Genomic DNA, 22,410 nt, shown 5'->3' with positions numbered 1-22,410 from the left:
GAAACACCCAATGTAAAGATAATTTTCTAACTTTACCACCTAACCTTGTTTTAAAATGGTGGGTTTACTGTGAAATTATGCAGTAGTTTATGGGAAGAGGTTTTTAATTACCGTAGATTTCGCACTACAGAGCGCACCTGATTAAAAGCCGCTGGCTCTAATTTTAGAAAGAAAATCAATTTTGTACTTGTACAGGCCGCACCGGATTTTAGGCCGCACCGGATTTTCGGCCGCAGGTGTCCCACATTGTAATATGAGATATTTACACAGAAAGATATTACACGTGAGGATTTTTTAACTTTTAATTAAATCCATATGGTAACATAAACAAATACATATTGCAAATGCTTTTTTTCGAACCGTGCCTGTAACGCGGCTACTTTTAAATATACGTTGCGTATACTTTTTTACTGAACAACATTCCAATATCTCCTAACGACTGGTAAAAAATATATATACTGCAGCCTACCAGGAAAAGTTATTGATCGCCTTTAACTTAAAAGCAGCGTTCGCTCAGATCTAATGCCGCTCGCGTAATGCGCTCGCCCCCGCCTTCCCGTTTATCGCAAACCGGTATCCCACAAGACGCGGCGAAACCGGGTGTGACGTCATAGCATCCCGCGATGTAGTACAGAAAACAAATATAGTTAAAACACTTCTAACTTTAACTAGAAAATGAATTACTAAGCGAAAATATTATAAACTAAATAACTGCCATAAAGGCAGCACAATGCTTTTCTTCGAGTGTTTTCCATGTTGATGAGGGCGAGTACAAATGACTGATTTATAATAATTTAATTGTGAAAGTGCGCTTGATTTATCGTACAATTTCATTGGACCTCTGTGAACTACTCATCAATTTTATTGGTCTACTGTTATGAGGCAAAATGTTTTTGGCGGCATGAAAAAAAATCATGCATTAGCCGCACCGTAGTAAAGGCCGCAGTGTTCAAAGCTGTTCAAAATGTGGGAAAAAAGTAGCGGCTTATAATCCGACATCTACGGTAGTATAATTCTTCTCAAGTACTTTCTAGCGACAACCAATATTTGAAATATAATACTATATTTTACTCTTCTGAATAAACTAAGCATCACATTCCATCCACAATCCATCCCTAAGTTCCATGCAAATGATGATCTGCCTTCTTTGACCCACATATACAGTCCAAGTAACAAACTCAGGGGCGGTATGCAGCGTAGTGGTTAGCAATACAGTACCTGCCACCCAGCTTCAATTCCGAGCGCTGCCTGTCAGGAGTTTCTACGTTGCCACTGTGACAGCATGGGTTTCCTCATGGTGCTCCAGTTTCGTCCCACAGTCCAAAGATGTACTGGTTGGTAGATTAATTGGCCATTGCAAATAGCCTGTGATTAGGCTAGGATTAAATCATGGAATTGTTGGGCGGCATGGTTAGAAGTGCTGGAAGGACCTAATCAGTTCTGTACCTCAAAAATTAAAAAAAAATAACGAGGACAGAACAGCAAACATTTCCAAGTTAAGATGGGTATGTGACCTGGAAGGGAATCTGCAGGTATTGGTGCAATGTTGCATCTGCTGACCTAATCTTTCTAGATTACAGCTGCATACTTGGAAGTTCTGTCAAAAAGTCTGGTTAGTTATTGTAGTGTCCAGTTTAGCCCTGGTGGTCAGTATGAATTCAAACTGGCAGATCTGATTGAGATTTATTTATCATGTGCATCAAAACATACAGCGACAATGCATCATTTACGTTAACAACCATCACACCCAAGTATGCGTTGGGGGCTGCCCGCACTCTGGCGCCAAATAGTGTGCCCACCAGGCTCAGCAGTACACAGAGCACAACAAATGAAAAGCAACAGCAAAACAAGCTCCACCCACAGACTCAGCCCTCTAGCTCCTGGGCAGGCAGTGTTCTTTGGCCTCCAGCCGACTTCTGAGTAAGCAGATATCTATAGTTTAAAAGTTTATCAAGAAGTTTATTTATCAAACAATAACTCAAACCATGGAGTGGAATTGTAGTGTAGCAGTTAGCACAGCTCAGGGCTTTGGAGTTCAGAGTTAAATTCCAACATCCTCTGTAAGGAGTCTCTGTACATCCTTCCCATGCGCACGTTGGTTTCCTCTGGGAGCTCCAGTTTCCTCCCACAGTCCAAAGATGCACCGGGTAAGTTAACTGGCCATTGTAAGTTGTCCTGCGATTAGGTTTGTGTTAAATTGGGGTTTTTGGGGGATTACTTGGGTGGCCCGGCTCAAAGGGCCAGAAGGGCCTATTCTGCACTGTATCTCTCAATACTAAATGATGAATGTCAAATGTGGCAGTCAATTCACAGTAGAGATAGATGACAATTTAATCTACTTCTGATGATGTTGATAAGTGACACATTTTCCCCCACTACATCAAAACAATTCCTGTCCTTGTTTAATGCTGTATTATATTTTACTTTTAAACAGGCCAAACAGAAGACTGCAATGCTCAGAAAAAACTTTCACTGCTGCTATGGAAATAGATGAGTCCTCAGTCTAACATTAGCCAAACGCCACCCATTCCAACAATTCAGTACCTCCAGCTTACACTCAGGTCTCAGTCTGTCTCTGACTCAGCAGAGGTTTAAACTGTCACACAGGTACCCTTTATCTGGTTACCGATGAGTTTTGCATTTTGGTTTGAAAGGCTTAGTGATTAAATGTTCCAATGAGCAAATAATGGTGGGCAATGGGAGAAGCAGACATAAGTCATTCTTCGTACAAACAAGCTGGATGAACTCAGCAGGTCGGGCAGCATCCGTTGAAAGGAGCAGTCAACGTTTCGGGCCGAGACCCTTCGTCAGGACTAAAGAAGGAGGGGGTAGGGGCCCTATAAAGAAGGTGGGGGGGGTGGATTCTTTCATTCATTCTTCTTGCTGCTTGTATGGAACCCTTCATGAGTTTCATCCTTGTGCTTACCTCTCTGTATTGCTCCAATTTTAGTAAATGTCCTGCTCTCTGGTTGTATATATAGCTAAATCTGTTGAAGGAACTTGGTACCAATCGGCAATTTAACGGAACATACTCAAGTTCCTTCCTTATGGATCTCATTTAAATATGCAGAAATTAGAAACATCACAAAGTAAATGAATAGTTATCAAAGGATCCCATGCAGCTACAAACTATTGCTATAATAATTCTATATTTGATACTTCCCATACAGTATACTTGGTGTGCTGACTTATGACCATGTGGGTGGGGAAGAGGGCAGAGTGCCTACCCCTTATGAACCAGAAGCAAATCTAGAGTAACTGACTGACCTGCCCACTACATCTTTCTGAAAAGTAAAGAGCTTCCTTAGTCCTGCAGCCTATACATGAATATAACCAACTGAAACAGCGTTCCTCCAGGCTCAGGGTGCAAAACACATCACCAACCGCACACAGCTCATACGGTTATGACAGAAGGGAGGATGCTGACAAGGAAAGTCAAGGGCAGTACAAAAGCAAAAGAGAGCAAACATTGGTGGGATGTTAGAGGACTTGGAAGCTTCAAAAAATACAGACAGCAACTAAAAACCATAAGGAGAGAAAAGATGAAATATGAAGATAAGCTAGCCAATAATATCAAAAAGAATATTAAAAGTTTTTCAGATCTATCAAGATTAAGAGAGGCAAGATTGGATTGCTGTAAAACAATACTGAAGAGGTAGTAATGGGGGACAAAGAAATGGTGGGTGAGCTTAATAAGTATTTTACGTCAGTCTTCACTGTAGAAGACACACACAGTAGGTGTGCTAGAAATTCGAGTGTGTTAGGGGCAGAAGTAAGTGTTGTTGCTATTACTAAGGAGAAGGTGCTTGGGAAGCTGAAAGGTCTGAATGTAGATAAGTCACCTGGACCAGATGAACTATACCCCAGGGTTCTGAAACAGGCTGAAGAGATTGTGGAGGCATTAGTAATGATCTTTCAAGAATCAATAGATCCTGGAATGGTTCCAGAGAGCTAGAAATCTGCAAATATCACTCCACTCTTCAAGAAGGGAGAGAGGCAGAAGAAAGGAAATTATAGCCCAGTTAGTCTGACCGCACTGGTTGGGATGATTGTTAAGGATGAGGTTTTGGGGTACTTGGAGGCCCATGATAAAATAGGCCAAAGTCAGCATGGTTTTCTATACGGGGAAATCTTGCCTGACAAATCTATTGGAATCCTCTGAGGAAATAACATACAGAATAGACAAAGGAGAATCAACAGATATTGTTCACTTGGATTTTCAGAAGGCTTTTGTCAAGATGCAGCACGAGGCTGCTTAACAAGATTAAGAGCTCACAGTATTATAGGAAAGATACTAGCATGGATAGAAGATTGGCCGACTAGTAGGAGGCAGAGAGTTAGAATTAGAATTAAGGGGGCCTTTTCTGGTTGGCTGGCCAGGTTTGCAGACGATATAAAGATAGGTGGAGGGGCAAACAGTGTTGAGGAAGCAGGAAGGCAAAGAAGCGACAGATGGAACATAGTGTCTAGAAGCAGTGTATGGTCAGTAAAAAAAAAACAAAAGTGTGGATTATTTTCTAAAACATTCAATAATCAGAGATGGAAAGGGACTAAGGAATCTTTGTGCAGGATTCCCTAAAGGTTACCTTGCAAGTTGAGTCAGTGGTAAGGAAGATAAATGCAATATTAACATTCATTTTGAGTGGACTAGAATATAAAAACAAAGATGTGATGCTGAGGCTTTCTAAGGCACAGGTCAGACCACACTGAGTATTGTGAACAGTTGTCCAAGCAAAGATGTGCTGGCACTGTAGAGGGTACAGAGGATGTTCATGAGAATGATTCCGAGAATGAAAGGATTTATGTATCAGCAGTGTGTTGATGGCTCTGTGACACCTCGCTGGAGTTTAGAAAAATAGGGGGGGGGGGGGAGAAACCTATCGAAAATTGAAAGACCTAGACAGAGGGGATGGGGAGAGGATGTTTCCTATAGTGAATAGAGGGAAGTCAATTTAGAACAGAGAGGAGAAGGAATCCCTTTAGCAGACCGTGGTGAATCTGTGGAATTCATTACCATGGACAGCTGTGCAGGCCAATTCATTGAGTATACTTAAAGTGGGGGTGGATAGATTCTTGGTTAGTCAGAGCACCAAAGGTTACAGGAAAATGGGGTTAAGAGGGATAATAAAGCAGCCATGATGGAATGGCAGAGCAGAGTCAATACAGCAAGTGACCTAATTCTGCTCCTACGTCTTAGTCTTTTCTCACTGCTACCTTCAAGGAGGACATACAGGAGCATGAACTGGGCTGGACTGGAACCAATGTCCTAGGGGGAGCCTTTGCTACTGCTGTTCAGGAGGCTTTAAACTAATGTGGCAGGGGGATGGAAACAAGTGCAGAGAGACAGAGGGGTGTAAAATGAGGGTAGAAGCAAAAAGTAGTAAGGTGGCAGGCAGGAAAATCCAGGGCAAAAAGCAAAAAGAGCCACTTTTCAACATAATTGTATAAGGGCTAAGAGTGTTGTAAAAACAAGCCTGAAGGCTTTGTGTGTCAATGTGAGGAGCATTCGTAACAAGGTGGATGAATTGAATGTGCAGATAGTTATTAATGAATATGATATAGTTGGGATCACAGAGACATGGCTCCAGGGTGACCAAGGATGGGAGCTCAACATCCAGGGATATTCAATATTCAGGAGGGATAGACAGGAAAGAAAAGGAGGTGGGGTAGCGTTGCTGGTTAGAGAGGAGATTAACGCAACAGAAAGGAAGGACATTAGCCTGGAGGATGTGGAATCGATATGGGTAGAGCTGCATAACACTAAGGGGCAGAAAACGCTGGTGGGAGTTGTGTACAGGCCACCTAACAGTAGTAGTGAGGTTGGGGATGGCATTAAACAGGAAATTAGAAATGCATGCAATAAAGGAACAGTAGTTTTAATGGGTGACTTCAATCTACATATAGATTGGGTGAACCAAATTGGTAAGGGTGCTGAGGAAGAGGATTTCTTGGAATGTATGTGGGATGGTTTTCTGAACCAACATGTCGAGGAACCAACTAGAGAGCAGGCCATTCTAGATTGGGTATTGAGCAATGAGGAAGGGTTAGTTAGCAATCTTGTCGTGTGAGGCCCCTTGGGTAAGAGTGACCATAATATGGTGGAATTCTTCATTAAGATGGAGAGTGACATAGTTAATTCAGAAACAAAGGTTCTGAACTTAAAGAAGGGTAACTTTGAAGGTATGAGACGTGAAATAGCTAAGATAGACTGGCAAATGATACTTAAAGGTTTGACGGTGGATATGCAATGACAAGCATTTAAAGATCGCATGGATGAATTACAATTGTTCATCCCAGTTTAGCAAAAGAATAAACCAGGGAAGGTAGTGCACCCGTGGCTGACAAAGTACCAAGTCCAAAGAAGAAACATATAAATTAGCAAAAAAAAGCGGCACACCTGAGGACTGGGAGAAATTCAGAGACCAGCAGAGGAGGACAAAGGGCTTAATTAGGAAAGGGAAAAAAGATTATGAGAGAAAGCTGGCAGGGAACATAAAAACTGACTGTAAAAGCTTTTATAGATACTTGAAAAGAAAAAGATTGGTCAAGACAAATGTAGGTCCTTTACAGTCAGAAACAGGTGAATTGATCATAGGGAACAAAGACATGGCAGACCAACTGAATAACTACAGGGGGGAGGGGGGAAGGGATATATACTTTTTTTTCCACTCTTGTAATTACTTAAAAACGCAATTAAATAAAATTTTTAAAAAAATAACTACTTTGGTTCTGTCTTCACTAAGGAGGACATAAATAATCTTCCAGAAATAGTAAGGGACCGAGGGTCTAGTGAGATGGAGGAACTGAGGGAAATACATGTTAGTAGGGAAGTGGTGTTAGGTAAATTGAAGGGATTAAAGGCAGATAAATCCCCAGGGCCAGATGGTCTGCATCCCAGAGTGCTTAAGGAAGTAGCCCAAGAAATAGTGGATGCATTAGTGATAATTTTTCAGAACTCCTTAGATTCTGGATTAGATCCTGAGGATTGGAGGGTGGCTAATGTAACCCCACTTTTTAAAAAAGGAGGGAGCGAGAAACCGGGGAATTATAGACCGGTTAGCCTGACATCGGTGGTGGGGAAAATGCTAGAGTCGGTTATCAAAGATGTGATAACAGCACACTTGGAAAGAGGTGAAATCATCGGACAAAGTCAGCATGGATTTGTGAAAGCAAAATCATGTCTGATGAATCTTATAGAATTTTTTGAAGATGTAACTAGTAGAGTGGATAGGGGAGAACCAGTGGATGTGGTATATTTAGATTTTCAAAAGGCTTTTGACAAGGTCCCACACAGGAGATTACTGTGCAAACTTAAAGCACACGGAATTGGGGGTATGGTATTGATGTGGATAGAGAACTGGTTGGCAGACAGGAAGCAAAGAGTGGGAGTAAACGGGACCTTTTCAGAATGGCAGGCAGTGACTAATGGGGTACCGCAAGGCTCAGTGCTGGGACCCCAGTTGTTTACAATATATATTAATGATTTAGACAAGGGAATTAAATGCAGCATCTCCAAGTTTGCGGATGACACAAAGCTGGGTGGCGGTGTTAGCTGTGAGGAGGATGCTAAGAGGATGCAGGGTGACTTGGATAGGTTAGGTGAGTGGGCAAATTCATGGCAGATGCAATTTAATGTGGATAAATGTGAGGTTATCCACTTTGGTTGCAAGAACAGGAAAACAGATTATTATCGGAACGGTGGCCGATTAGGAAAAGTGGAGATGCAACAAGACCTGGGTGTCATTGTACACCAGTCATTGAAGGTGGGCATGCAGGTACAGTAGGCGGTCAAAAAGGCAAATGGTATGTTGGCATTCATAGCAAAAGGATTTGAGTACAGGAGCAGGGAGGTTCTACTGCAGTTGTACAAGGCCTTGGTGAGACCGTACCTAGAATATTGTGTGCAGTTTTGGTCCCCTAATCTGAGGAAAGACATTCTTGGATGATCAGTCATTATCATACTGAATGGCGGTGCAGGCTCGAAGGGCCGAATGGTCTACTCCTGCACCTATTTTCTATGTTTCTATGAAGACACACACTCAACTTCTTCTCCTCCGCTATCAAATTTCTGAATGGACACAAATATATTTCTTATTGTAATTCATATTTTTTATGCATTGCAATGTACTGCTGCAAAACAGCATATGCCAGAGATATTAAACCTGATTCTGATTGCATTTGGAAGACAATTGAATTTGAACTTCCGAGGAAAGCTATGAAGGGTTAGCAAACTAGAGTAAGATGATATCCTCCAAACTCCAGACATGGCTCATGATAGCATTACAGACATACTCATAAACTTGTAAACATCAGCTCTAGTATTTCCATTCTTGTTATCCATTCCAGTTTCATTTTAGAATTCTCTGAAACACCCCTATTATTACTCTGGTTAGGCTGATGAGGAATGTGCAGCCATGGCCTGATTTGACACGCAAAATGCTTTTTCATTCTCCAATGTGCACGTCATCCAATGCACTTTTCTTTTAAAAATTCTTGCAGCTGCAAACTTGCGAAGTGCTCAGTTATGTAGACGTGAAGCAGGAGTTAGGAGATATGCAAAACCACCAAGGGGCTGCAGACACGCACGCAAGCCCTTCATGATTCTAAACAACTTTTGAAATGTCAGAAATAGAGCACAGAGCAGGTTCAGATGTCTGGAGGCAAGTTCACATTTTCCTAAGCATTAAATGATGCTCAAAGTGAAGATAACATTACACAGAGAAACAAGATGGTGTATTAAACAATAAAAGACATTACCTATGTTGGGAAATAGTGCACATTCTCCTTTAATAAATGTATTCAAATACTGAAGCCACTATTTCAGGCAAGCTGAGGAGATTTAGTTTCCCTGACTGCATTCTGAAATTAATCTTGCTCTCCCACGGAACATATAGCCTGCTGAATCTGTGACATTTCAGGCCTGACCTACTTTAGCTGCTGACTTCCTTGCTGCAATGATTCTAATCTGGACCAGTGAAATATGAGCCAACTGCAAGTTGATTTCCCCCAGTTAAATGGATGGATTTGGCTTTCCTTGGACTTGCCCATAACACAATAAACAGCGGTGTTTACAACTGCAGCCAAGCAACAAAAACATTTTGAAGTGAGCTGCCTGATGGGATGGTGGCACGAACCCACCTCTGTGAATCCAACAGACTGAGTTCACATTATGATTTTAGTAGTCTATTGGTATTAGTCCATGGAGCTTAGAAAAATAGAGGACTATGGGTAACCCTAGGTAATTTCTAAAGTAAGTACATGTTCGGCACAGCATTGTGGGCTGAAGGGTTGGTATGTTACTCTGTTTAGACTTTAAGAGTAACTTCAGTATTTGAATACATTTAGTTAAAGAAGAATGTGCACTATTCCCCAAAATAAGCATTATCTTTTATGCTTAAAGTAGCGTGCATGGGGTGTCCAGGGAGGAGTAGCATCTCTGGTGAAGCAGCTTGTCATATCCATTCTAGGGCAGTTCCCTCACCTTTGGTCCCCACCAGGCACTCAGTTCTCATCCGTGTCTCCAAGTAACTGCTTGCAGGTGACAGCAGCCACACCCTGGTACAATGCTTCAGAGCCAGTGGACCACATATCCCTGTGAGATAGGGATATGCCAGTCCTTCTATATGAAGTCAGCTTCACCAGACTGGGTGGAAAAGATCAACAGTGAGGTCCAATGGCTAGGAAGGCAGTTCTGCAATGCTCCATAGAGAGCGAAGGGCACAACAAGGCACAGAAGAAGTCATGGCCATCCATTGCAAACAATGAAGACCTCAGTTTGTGACAAAGTACTGGGCTTAGACTTTCAAGATAGAAAGAGTGGAACTGACCAGTGCAACAGCTTTTCAACTTTAAAAGGCCGCCCATGTTTCCTGTCATCGGATAAGACAGACAACCACCACCAGTATTAAAGGTACAGAAACAACCTTTTCTTCCAACTTCCCTGCTAATGTTCCTGAGACAGCAACTTTTAAAATCAGTGTAGGGACAACTCTTTACCTCTTACTGATTTCAGTTCCATATGCAGACTCAATAACTGTGTTGATCTTTTGATAATACCGCAAAATTGATTAACTTTACCTTCATATTTGTCTTAGCCTTGTTCAATTATTGGCCTTTATCTTTCTCTTACCAACAGGAGTGGAAAATAAAGTTCAAATGTAGAAACATAATATTAAAAAAATTATATGGGTGGGAGTGGGCATGGCACAAAAACAATTCTATAATTCCACCAGTTGCTGGAAAACTGACTTTGACAAGATGACACCGCCATTGACAATACCAAAAGCTGGTTGATTTAACAACTTGAGGCCAACAGTTGGTAGGGTCAACCTCTGATTTAATTTTACATATACAGTGAATTCCAGTTAATTGGGCCACTGGTTAATCGGAGTAGCTGCTTATTTTGGACAACACTTAAAGAACAAAAACTAATCAAGAAAATAGCCGGGATTCCCTTTGTTTATTTGGGATACTTTGCTGCTTAATTGGGATGGAAGACTGTTGCCAAGCAGTTTTTAAATAGCATTAGTCACATGCACATTGTGTGGCCATTCGACACACCATGCTTAGAGTCAACAGTTTTTAAAAAGCTTGCATGTGTTTATGTTCAAAAAGCAGAGATTTTTATCACTGATAACTGGTGAGTAATAAACATCAAGACAATTCAGAACTGTTTTGTTCACTGTAGTTTCAAGCACTCAGGCTAGGAGATGCTAGAAATGAAATGATTTCACTACTTCAAGTTAGGGTTATGAAGAATTTGAAGATATTGACAATCATCTTGAATGTTACAATGAAAATGAAGATTTGGAGGATGCAACTATTGAAAGCATTGTTTGAAAACAGTCCCTTATCTGCACTGATTTTATTCAATTACAGTCAATCAAAAGAACAGGCAGAGTACACTGGATTAATTCCTCCAATAATTATTAGGAACTAATACGGAGTTTTGTAGTATTATATTAGTTTTGGCAGTGCTCTAATTTGTTCTGTATTTCACTTAAATACATCATTTGGTACTCAGTTAATGGTAGTTTGTCTTTTTTTAAAATACATTTTTAACTATTTCCATGAAACTTCAGCTAAATGTGGCAGCTGCTTAATTGGGCTAAAATGTACTTGGTCCCAATTAACCTGAATCCACTGTAGGGAAGATATATATCTTATTGCAAATTTTAGATTGTTTATTATGTATTGCAATGTATTGCTGCCATAAAACAACACATTGCAAGATGTATGCCAGTGATATAAACCTGATTCTGATACAATAAAAACTAAAATGCTGGAAAATGTGCAGCCGCTGAAGTAGTGTTTGCTGAGAAAAACAGTTAAAACTTTAGATAGATATCAAATGAAGTGTTCTGCTTCTGTCTCCATGAGGGCTGATCGATCCTCTAAACTTTTCCAGCAAGAAAGCTCACCGGTGCCTCTACTTCCTCGGAAATTTGGCATGCCCCCTTTGACCCTAACCAAATTTTTAATCAATGCAGTCATCCTATCTGAATGCATCACGGCTTGGTAGGTAACTGCCTTGCCTGTGCCTGCAAGAAGCTGCAGAGATATAGCTCAGCACATCATGGAAACCAGCCTCCCCTCCATGCACTCTGTCAACACTTCCTGCTGCCTTGGTAAAACTTGCAACATACTCAAAGACCTCACCTGGACATTCCCTTCTCCTCCCCTCTCCCTTCAGACAGAAGACACAAAAGGATGAAAGCACATACCACTAGGCTCAAGAACAACTCTCATGCCACTATTAGAAGACCACTGAATGGGTCCCTACTTCGATGAGATGGACTCTTGATCTCATAATTTACTTCCCTATGTCCTGAGCTTTATGGTTTACCTTCACGGCACTTTCTCTGTAAATGTGTCACTTCCTGTTTTACTTCAATGCACTACTGTAATTAATTGACCTGTGTAAACTGTATGCAAGACAGCTTTTCACTGCATCTCAGTACATGCAGAAATAAATAAGCCAATAATAGTTTGCAGAATTTTGCTTTTGAATGAATCTTACGTATCCAGTAAAGTGCCTTTCCTCCATATACTGAACTAAGGTCTGAGCTCCAGTCCATAGACAGATGATCACAAATTTGCAATCCAATGTATGATTGAGGCATAATGCACTGAGCTGTTGACTACCCTCAGAGGTGGTTAGAAGATCCCTCTGGCACTAATTCAAAGACAAATAGGGATTTCAGCCCAGTATCACGTTCTTTATTTATCAAGGTACAGTATAGTGCTTATTAATACAATGTACGTGCATATATTGACTGCCACTTTCCAAAATTTCTATCAAATTGCTCATGAGATACATGCTCTCCTTTGATTCATTGTGCAGCAGTAACCACAATTCAAGTCACGATTTATCTTAGTGTTTGCAACTTCCAACTGTGGCATGAAATGTATCAAGTCCTGGTGAATGCAACACACACAAAATGCTGCAGGAACTCAGCAGGTCAGGCAGCATCTACGGAGAGGAATAGAGTCGACATTTCAGGCTGAGACACTTCATCTGGACAGGAAAGAAAGCGGGAAGAAACCTGATCGAGGTGGTTGGGGGAGGGGGGAAAGCGAAGAAGCACAACCTGGCAGGTGATGGTGATACCAAGTGAGGGGGAAGGTGGGTGGGTGGGGGAAGGAGAAGGAGGGTGAAGTGAGAGCCTGAGAGGTGATAGGTGGTAATGGACTGAAGGAAAAAGAACCTGATAGGAGAAGAGAGTGGAGGGGCACCAGAGGCAGGTGAAAAGAAGAAAAGGGGTAAGAGGGGAGCCAGAATGGGGAATGGAAAACAGAGAGAAACAGGGTGGTTGGAGGTGGGGAGAAATTACCGAAAGCTGGAGAAATTCAAACTAGTCAATGCAAGCAGCATGAGTACAATGAGAATCTGGACACAAGAACATGTTATTAACCAAGTATAACAGCATAAGGTATTGAAACAGGATTCAGCAAACAAACCCTAAAGCTTGCTAGTCAGTCGATAACACAATGGATTAACTCATCTTGGCTCAATTCTAGTTTTTTTCCTGTACCCACAATAAAATAGAATATTGAAACATGGTGTTTATTTTTAGATGGTGAGAGTGTTAGTGTTCAGAAAGACTTGGGTGTATCACAGAAGTTAACATGTAAATATGCCAAGCCATTAGGAAGGAAAACATTAAATGGACCTTTACTGAAAGAGGAGTCTTACTCCAATTATAAAGAACCACAGTGAGAAGACAGCTAGGAATGATGTGTTCTAGTCTGCTTTCTGCTCCCCTAACAAAGGAGAGATATTTGTTATAGAGGGACTGTAGTACAGTTTTGCCAGATGAATTCCTGTGATGGAGGGTTTGGGATATTCACAAAGATTATTAACAGATAATAAAAATTATATTGTGTGACATCAGTGAAACAAACAAAAGTGCAGATTTGGAGTTGGAGTTGGCACTTTCCTTGGCCAGAATACCCAGGACCCAGGATCACATTCTCTAAATAAGGACTGGTCCTAATCAGGACAGATATGAGCAGTAACTTTTCCCAGAGTATAGTGAATCCTTGCAATTGTCTACCCAGGAAGTCTGACATATTTTAAATCATTAAAAACAATAAAGGATATGGGATTCATACAGGAAAGCAAGATAGAAAAGTAACCTTACCTTAAAAGAATAACACAACAAATATAGTTTGAGAGCTAACTGGCTTATTCTTTTCATATTTTCTCAGGACATTAGAAGCCAATCCATGCACAAAGTACTTAGAGCAACCACTCCCCACCCAACTTCCCTGCAACCTATTCTTCCATGCCCTATTACCTATTCATATAGGTTACCCAATAACCTATTCATATAAGGTCTGCCCTTCTCAGTCTGGAATAAGTTTAAAGTTCAAAGTAAACTTTCTATCAAAGTAATATGTACACAACCCTGCTCACTTCTTGTTGGTGCCATTAGGAAAAAGGCACAGAAACCTCACCAATTGCCCCTGAACCATCACTCTCAAGGACTCTTCATCTCATGTTCTGGATATTCATTGCTTCATTATTTATCATTACCGTTTCTTCTCTTTCTTTTATATTGGCATAGCGTATTGTTCTTTTTGCGCACTGGCTGTTTGTCCACCTTGTTGGGTACAGTCTTTCATTGACTCTATTTTGTTTCTTGTATTCACTGTGAACACCCACAAGAAAATGAATCTCAGGCATGCATATGGGGACATATATGTACTTTGATAATAAATTTACTTTGAAGATTCATATTCTTGCGAGCATTCACAAAAAAATACAAGAAACGTAATAGAAACAATGAAAGATCACCCCCAACAGGATGGGCAAACAACCAATGTGCAAAAGACAAACTGTGCAAATACAAATGAAAGTTAAAAAAAATTTAAATTAAAAAAGTCCTAGAAAGTGAGTCCATAGGTTGTAGCAGTTCAGTGATGGGGCGAGTGAAGTTATCCCCTTTGGTTCAAGATCCTGATGGTTGAGAGGTAATAACCATTTCTGAACCTGGTGGTGTGAGTCTTGAGGCTCCTGTACCTCCTTCCTGATGGCAGCAGCAAAAAGAGTGCGTGAGCTGGATGGTGGGGGACCCTGATGATAGATGCTGCTTTCTTGCGACACTATTCCACGTAGATGTGCTTAATGGTGGCAAGGAATTACCCGTGTTGGACAGGGCCATATCCACTACTTCTTGTAGGGTTTTCACATTCAAGGACATTGGTGTTTCCATACCAGACTGTGATGCAGTCAGTCAATATACCCTCCACCACACATCTGTAGAAGTTTGTCAAAGTTTTAGATGACATGCCAAATCTTCGCAACTTCTAGGGAAGCAGAGATGCTGGTGTACTCTCTTTGTAACTGCACTTGCGTGCTGGACCCAGGACAAATCCTCTGAAGCCAAAAGAGATAAACTTAGCTCCCCTTGTAAAATCAGAAGTAACTAGCCTGTGTGTATTCCTTGATTCAGAGTTGAATTTTACATCCCAAATAAAGAAAGTGACTAGAGCAGCATTATATCACTTAAGAAATATTGAAAAGACATGTTTGTTTCTGTATTGTAATATTGCTAAAAAACTAATTCACGCCTTTATATCGAATAGACTAGATTACTGTATTGGACTTTCTACTGGCCTTCCAAAGAAATCTATTGACATATTTCAACTCATTCAGAACACCACTGCTAGAATTTTAACCAAAACCAGGATGAAGGAACATATCACTCCTGTACTAGCTACTCTGCATTGGCTTCCTCTATCTTTCAGAAATGATTTTAAGGTTCTCTTACATATTTTTAAAGCTCTTAATGGTCTGGGACCAGACTACGTCACAGAATCAGTTTTGTGTTTTAATCCTGCTTGAGCTCTCAGGTCTTCTACTGGTCTCTTAACTTTAAACAATCTCCCTCAAAAGATAATTGGCATGTCAGCTTTTTTAAACAAGGCTCCTAAGCTGGAGAATTCTATACCTAACACCACCATACAAGGAATGCAGACTCAGTCGACACTTTTTAATGCCAGCTCAAAACCTATTTATTTAAACTTGCTTTTAACCAAGATCTTATTGTGCTCCCTCTGTGATTCCCTTGTCCTTTCATTGGTCCTCACTAATCTCCCTACTGACACTTACCCCTGCAAACAGCTGAAGTGTTACATCTGTCCATTCATCTCCTCCTTTACCTCCATTCAGAGCCCCAAACAGTCCTTCCAGGTGTGGCAACACTCCACCTGGGATTGTCTACCATGTCCAGTGCTCCTCTACATTGGTGAAACCCGATGTAAACTGGGGGACTGCTTTGCCAAGGACCTCCACTCCATTCACCAAAAGTGGAACTTGCTTGTGGCCAAACGTTTTAGTTCCGATTCCCATTCCCTTTCCGACATGGCAGTCCATGGCCTCCTCTTGTGAGGCCACCCTCAGGGTGGAGGAGCAACACCTTATATTCCATCTGGGTAGCCTTCAACCGGACGGCATGAAATTTCTCCAATAAAAAAAGAAATTCCCTTCTCCTCTCCTCTTCTTCAATTCCCCACTCTGGCCTCTCCTTTTCTCACCTGCTGACCACCTCCTCCTGGTGCCCCTCCACTTTCCCTTTCTTCTAGAGTCCATTCTCCTCCCTCATCAGATTTCTTCCTCTCCAGCCTTTTATCTTTTGCACCCACCTGGCTTCACCTATCGCCTTCTAGCTAACCTTCTTCCCCTCCCCACACTTTTTTATTTTGGCATCTTCCACCTTCCTTTCAAGTCCTGAAGGGGGTCTCGTTCATGTTTGTTCATTTCCATAGCTGCTGCCTGACCTGCTGAGTTCCTCCAACATTTTGTGTGTATATCTTTTTGTCTTTTATTTTAATGTTTATTTTAACCCCTTTGAATTACATCATTTGTATGAAATTGCTTGATAATTAATTTCATCTCAATTCTGAACTGATTCTACGATCTACAGACTCATTTTCAAGGATTCTATACATTTTCATTTTTATTTCTATTTGCACCATTTTCTATTTCCATTTTTCTGCACTTTAAACATTGGCAGTTATCAAGCTTTGTGTATATTTTTTAAAAATTCTATTGTATTTCTTTTTCCTGTAAATGTCTGGAAGATAATGAATCCAAAGTAATATGGTAACATAAATGTTCTTTGATAATGAATTTACTTTGAACCTTCACTGTTCTCTTTGTAACTGTAACACATATTCTACCCTTGTACCACCTCAATATATTTAGGTGTTGAAATAATCTAATGATTTGTAATGATTCTAACAGCCAGACAACAGACTCAGTCAACAGGGTGAAGGTGCCTTTAATGAGGATGCAGACTGCTACTGGGCATATTGGGATGGGCAAGGGGAAACAAAAAAAGCAGCCAGCTGTGAAGGTAGGGAAAACGCAAGCATACCTTCCAAGACCTTCACACTGGGCATATGAAACCTGAGCCGTGCCCACCAAAGTCACAATCCTACTGGATGGCATTTGGTGTAACCAGGATGCCCTGGTTCACATTGTCCTAGCAGTTTGGTTGCCGTCCATCCCAATTCCTTAGGTGGGTTGGAGCACTGCTCTCCACCAGGAGCTGGGAGAGTTGGTGACCATTTGGCAACGACCATCTGCCCACGGGAACCCCAGCCCCTTGCCCATGTGCAGGCTGCCAGCACGCATGCACGGGGATAAGGTCGCCGCCTATGGCCGGCGCAGTGCACTCCGGTACTTGCAGTCCATATAGGCGCCAACTCTCAGCCACTGAGGACAACAAAAACTACAGCTCCCTTAATGCCCCGCGCCCACTGAGCATGCGTAACCGTCAGGCAAAAATCCCGTTATACAGGACTGCGAGCAAAACAGTTTTTCCTCACAAAAAACTGAAGAATACAACTGTATTTGGCGAGACTACCCAGGCTTACCCCATTAACCAATCCATAAGCTCTGCACTCTTCGCGGCCTCCAACGTAATTTATGCAGAAATAAACGTCTTTTTCAGATAGAAGACGTTAATTTAATGCAGCTCTTTCTGCAGGTAGGTTGCAGAAGCGCCAGAGTTGTGACTCTTCGTGCGGCAGCACTGAAGGAGAATCCCGTCGGAGCCCCAGATCTGTCATTCAAACGGAGTTTTCCTCGCTCACCGGAAGTAAACACTACCGTGTGACGTCACTGGGCGCGTTATTTATAGCCACCAGAACGCGCCTTGCGTTCGGTGCGTCATGACATCACGAGCAGCCGCCTTCTCCGAGTGGGCACCGGCCCCTGAAAGTCGTGAGTTCAAATCCTGCTCGAGGCATTGTAGAATAAAACCAGGCGTAAACACCATGTATTCTGTAGATGCTAGAAATCTTGAGACGTAAGCAGCAGTGTCGGAGATGCTCTCTTTTGGAATGAGCCCTGTTGAAGGATCTCAGTCTAAAACGTCGTCTTCTCCATAGATTCTGTCTAACCTGCTGAGTTCCTCGAGCGTTTTGTGGTTGCTCCTCGGGATTTCCAGCATCTGCAGCATCTCTTGTGTGTGGGATGAGATTCTTTACTTTTAAGAATCAGAATCACACGTTATTGTCACTGTCTTATATGGCATGAGATTTGTTGTTTTGCTTAGAAGTAGAGTATAACGACATAAAGTACTTTAAATTATCAAATAAATAGAGTGCAAAAAATTAATAACAAGGCAATGTTTATGTAGTCATGGACTATTCCATGAACAAGTTGCAGTGGCCCTATCTCTGGCACTGAGGTTGGACCCTCGACTAGGAAGGGGAGGAGGGAAGAGAAGAGAGCGGTAGTGATAGGGGATTCTATAGTCGGGGGGTGGATAGGAGATTTTGTGGGGAAGATCGGGAGTCTCGGATGGTATGTTGCCTCCCTGGTGCCGGGGTCCGAGACATCTCAGATCGGGTGCAGGTTATTCTCAAGAGGGAGGGCAAGAACCCAGATGTTGTGGTCCATGTAGGGACCAACGACGTGGGTAGGATGAGTGAGGGGGTCCTGCATAGGGAGTTAGGTGCGAAGCTGAAGAGCAGGACCTCCAGAGTAACAATCTCAGGATTGCTACCTGTGCCACGTGCGAGTGAGGCAAGGAACAGAAAGATTATACAGATTAATACGTGGCTGAGAGGATGGTGCAGGAGGGAGGGCTTCAGGTTTTTAGATAATTGGGCTTTGTTCCAGGGAAGGTGGGATCTGTTCCGAAGGGACGGTTTACACCTGAACTGGAGCGGTACTAGCATTCTTGCAGGGAAGTTTGCTAGTGCTTCGGGGGGGGGGGTTAAACTAAATTTGCAGGGGGCAGGGATCCAGAATGCGAGAGAGGATAGCGAGAGGAAGAATAAAGGACAGGTGGGGACTACACGGTTCCGAAATATTAAGTGTGTAGTAGAGAAAGGTGAGGCAGAACAAGTGATAAGGAGGACACATGTACAGAGGGATGGTCTGACGGAACATGGAGTTAAATGTGCAGAAATAATAAGTAAATTTAGGAAGGACAACAAAATTCAAGGGGCGTATAGCCCGATGGGAGTTCGGGGAGCTCGGTTAAGCACAATAGGCAGCGATTTAAACAGGAACAGTAAGGGCAAAAATACCCTAATGAGTGTTGTCTACAGGCCACCAAACAGTAGCATGGATATTGGATGCAAGTTGAATAGGGAGTTAACATTGGCAAAGGTAATGCCGCAGTAGATATGGGGGATTTCAACATGCAGGTGAACTGGGAGAATCAGGTTGGTGCTGGACCACAGGATAGGGAGTTTGTAGAGTGCCTACTGGATGCATTCTTGGAACAGCTTGTACGAGAGCCGACCAGGGACAAGACTATTCTGGATTTAGTGTTGTGTAATGAACAGGATTTGATAAGCGATCTTGAAGTAAAGGAGCCATTAGGAGGTAGTGACCATAATATGATAAGTTTTTATCTGCAATTTGAGAAGGATAAGGGCAGATCGGAGGTGTCAGTGTTCAGTTGAACAAAGGAGAGAGACTATGGAGCCATGAGGGAGGAGCTGGCCAAAGTTAACTGGATGGATATCCTAGCAGAAAAGACAGTGGAACAGCAATGGCAGGTATTCTTGGGAATAATACACAAGGTGCAAAATCAGTTCATCCCCCAGAGAAGGAAGGATTCAAAGGGGGGAAAGGGGCCACAGTGGTTGACAAAGGAAGTCAGAGATTGCATAGCATTAAAAAAAAGGAAGTATGACAGAGCTAAGGTGTGTGGGAGGACAGATGATTGGGAAATTTTTAAGTAACAACAGAACTTAACTAAAAAGGCAATATGGGGAGAAAAAATGAGGTACGAATGCAAGCTAGCCAGGAATATAAAGGAGGATAGCAAAAGCTTTTTTAGGTATGTGAAGAGAAAGAAGATAGTTAAGAACAATGTTGGGCCCTTGAAGAATGAATTGGGTGAAATTGTTATGGGAAACAGAGAAATGGCAGAAGAATTTAATAAGTACTTTAGATCTGTCTTCACTAGGGAAGACACAAGCAATCTCCCAGATGTATGGATGGGCCAAGGACATAGGGTAACAGAGGAAATGAAACAGATTGACATTAGGAAGGAAACGGTGATGAGTAGACTGATGGGACTGAAGGCTGACAAATCCCCAGATCCAGATGGTCTGCATCCTAGGGTACTAAAGGAGGTGGCTCTGGAAATTGCGATAGCATTGGTAATCATTTTCCAATGTTCCTTAGATTCAGGATCAGTTCCTGAGGATTGGAGAATGGCTAATGTTATCCCACTTTTTAAGAAAGGAGGGAGGGAGAAAACAGAGAACTATCGTCCTGTCAGCCTAACATCAGTAGTGGGGAAGATGCTAGAGTCCATTATTAAAGATGAAATAGTGGCATATTTAGATAGCAGTGATAGGATTGGGCCGAGCCAGCATGGATTTACCAAGGGCAAATCATGCTTGACTAATCTATTGGAGTTTTTCGAGGATGTAACCAGGAAGTTAGATGGGGGAGATCCAGTGGATGTAGTGTACCTTGATTTTCAGAAGGCATTTGATAAGGTCCCACATAGGAGATTGGTGGGTAAAATCAGAGCTCATGGCATTGGGGGGAAGATATTGACATGGATAGAAAACTGGTGGCAGATAGAAAGCAAAGGGTGACGGTGAATGGGTGTTTCTCGGAATGGCAGGTGGTGACTAGTGGTGTGCCACAGGGCTCGGTATTGGGACCACAGCTGTTTATGATTTACATCAACGATTTAGATGAAGGCATTGAGAATAACATCAGCAAGTTTGCTGATGATACTAAACTGGGTGGCAGTGTGACATGTGATGAGGATGTTAGAAGAATTCAGGGTGACTTGGATAAGCTGAGTGAGTGGGCAGATACTTGGCAGATGACGTTTAATGTGAATAAGTGTGAGGTTATCCACTTTGGGAGTAAGAACAGGAAGGCAGATTATTATCTGAACGGTGTAGAGTTAGGTAAAGGAGAAATACAAAGAGATCTAGGAGTCCTTGTTCATCAGTCACTGAAGGTGAATGAGCAAGTGCAGCAGGCAGTGAAGAAGGCTAATGGAATGTTGGCCTGTATTACAAAGGGAATTGAGTACAAGAGCAAGGAAATTCTTTTGCATTTGTACAGGGCCCTGGTGAGACCACACCTGGAGTATTGTGTACAGTTTTGGTCTCCAGGGTTAAGGAAGGACATCCTGGCTATAGAGGAAGTGCAGTGTAGATTCACAAGGTTAATTCCTGGGATGTCCGGACTGTCTTACGCAGAGAGGTTAGAGAGACTGGGCTTGTACACGCTGGAATTAAGGAGATTGAGAGGGGATCTGATTGCAACATATAAGATTATTAAGGGATTGGACAAGATAGAGGCAGGAAATATGTTCCAGATGCTGGGAGAGTCCAGCACCAGAGGGCATGGTTTGAGAATAAGGGGTAGGTCACTTAGGACAGAGTTAAGGAAAAACTTCTTCTCCCAGAGAGTTGTGGGGGTCTGGAATGCACTGCCTCAGAAGGTAGTGGAGGCCAATTCTCTGGATGCTTTCAAGAAGGAGCTAGATAGGTATCTTATGGATACGGGAATCAAGGGATATGGGGACAAGGCAGGAACCGGGTATTGATAGTAGATGATCAGCCATGATCTCAGAATGGCGGTGCAGGCTCGAAGGGCCGAATGGTCTACTTCTGCACCTATTGTCTATTGTCTATTCAGAAGTCTGATGGCAGAGGAAGAAACTGTTCCTAAAATGTTCAGGGTGGATCTTCAGGCTCCTATATCTCCTCCTGGAAGGTAGGTAATGAGAGGAGGGCATATCCCCAGTGGTGAGAATGCTTAGTGATGCATGCCTGAGGTACAGCCTCTTGAAGGTGGCCTTCGGTGATGTGCCCATGATGTGCTGGTTGGGTCCACAACCCTCTGCAGCCTCTTGTGATACTTGTATCAGGCGGTGATGCAACCAGCGTGTTCTCCACCATACACCATTTACCTGTGCCTGTGCTTTGAAGGTAATGATGAATTTCACATCAATGCCAACCCAGTGGCTCCCAAGGGTTGGGAATTGGCCCACGCCTTTCCATTGTCTCACTGTGAAATGGTATTTCAGAGGCCAATAGAATCAGAATCAGGTTTATTATCATCGCATGTGTCGTGAAATTTGTTAACTCAGCAGCAGCAGTCCAATGCAATACATAATATAGATGGGAAAAAGTAAAATTAAGTAAATCAATTACATATACTGTACAGTATATAGATCAAAATCATGCAAAACAAAAATAATATATATTTAATAAGTCAGGTAGTGTTCACGGGTTCAATGTCCATTTAGGAATTGGATGGCAGAAGGGAAGAAACTGTTCCTGAATCACTGAGTGTGTGCCTTCAGGCTTCTGTATCTCCTTCCTGATGGTAACAGTGAGAAAAGGGCATGCCCTGGGTGCTGGAGGTCGTTGATAATGGATGCTGCCATCCCAGGTTAG

At 42.3% G+C, this 22,410-nt stretch overlaps 1 protein-coding gene across 1 annotated transcript in view; it reads right to left on the bottom strand.

The window, feature by feature from the left end:
- Positions 1-17,612, bottom strand: part of LOC140719222 (MOB kinase activator 2-like) — a 67,434-nt gene extending 49,822 nt beyond the window's left edge. The window contains exon 1 of the mRNA XM_073033676.1: positions 17,386-17,612. Coding sequence (XP_072889777.1) covers positions 17,386-17,402 — 17 coding nt within the window. The 5' untranslated portion in view covers positions 17,403-17,612. The remainder of the gene's footprint in view (positions 1-17,385) is intronic.
- Between the last annotated feature and the right edge of the window lie 4,798 nt (positions 17,613-22,410).

This window comes from Hemitrygon akajei, chromosome 31, assembly GCF_048418815.1.
Source record: "Hemitrygon akajei chromosome 31, sHemAka1.3, whole genome shotgun sequence".
Lineage (NCBI taxonomy): Eukaryota > Metazoa > Chordata > Chondrichthyes > Myliobatiformes > Dasyatidae > Hemitrygon > Hemitrygon akajei.
Note: the sequence above shows the minus strand (reverse complement) of the source record. Positions and strands in the feature narration are given on the sequence as shown.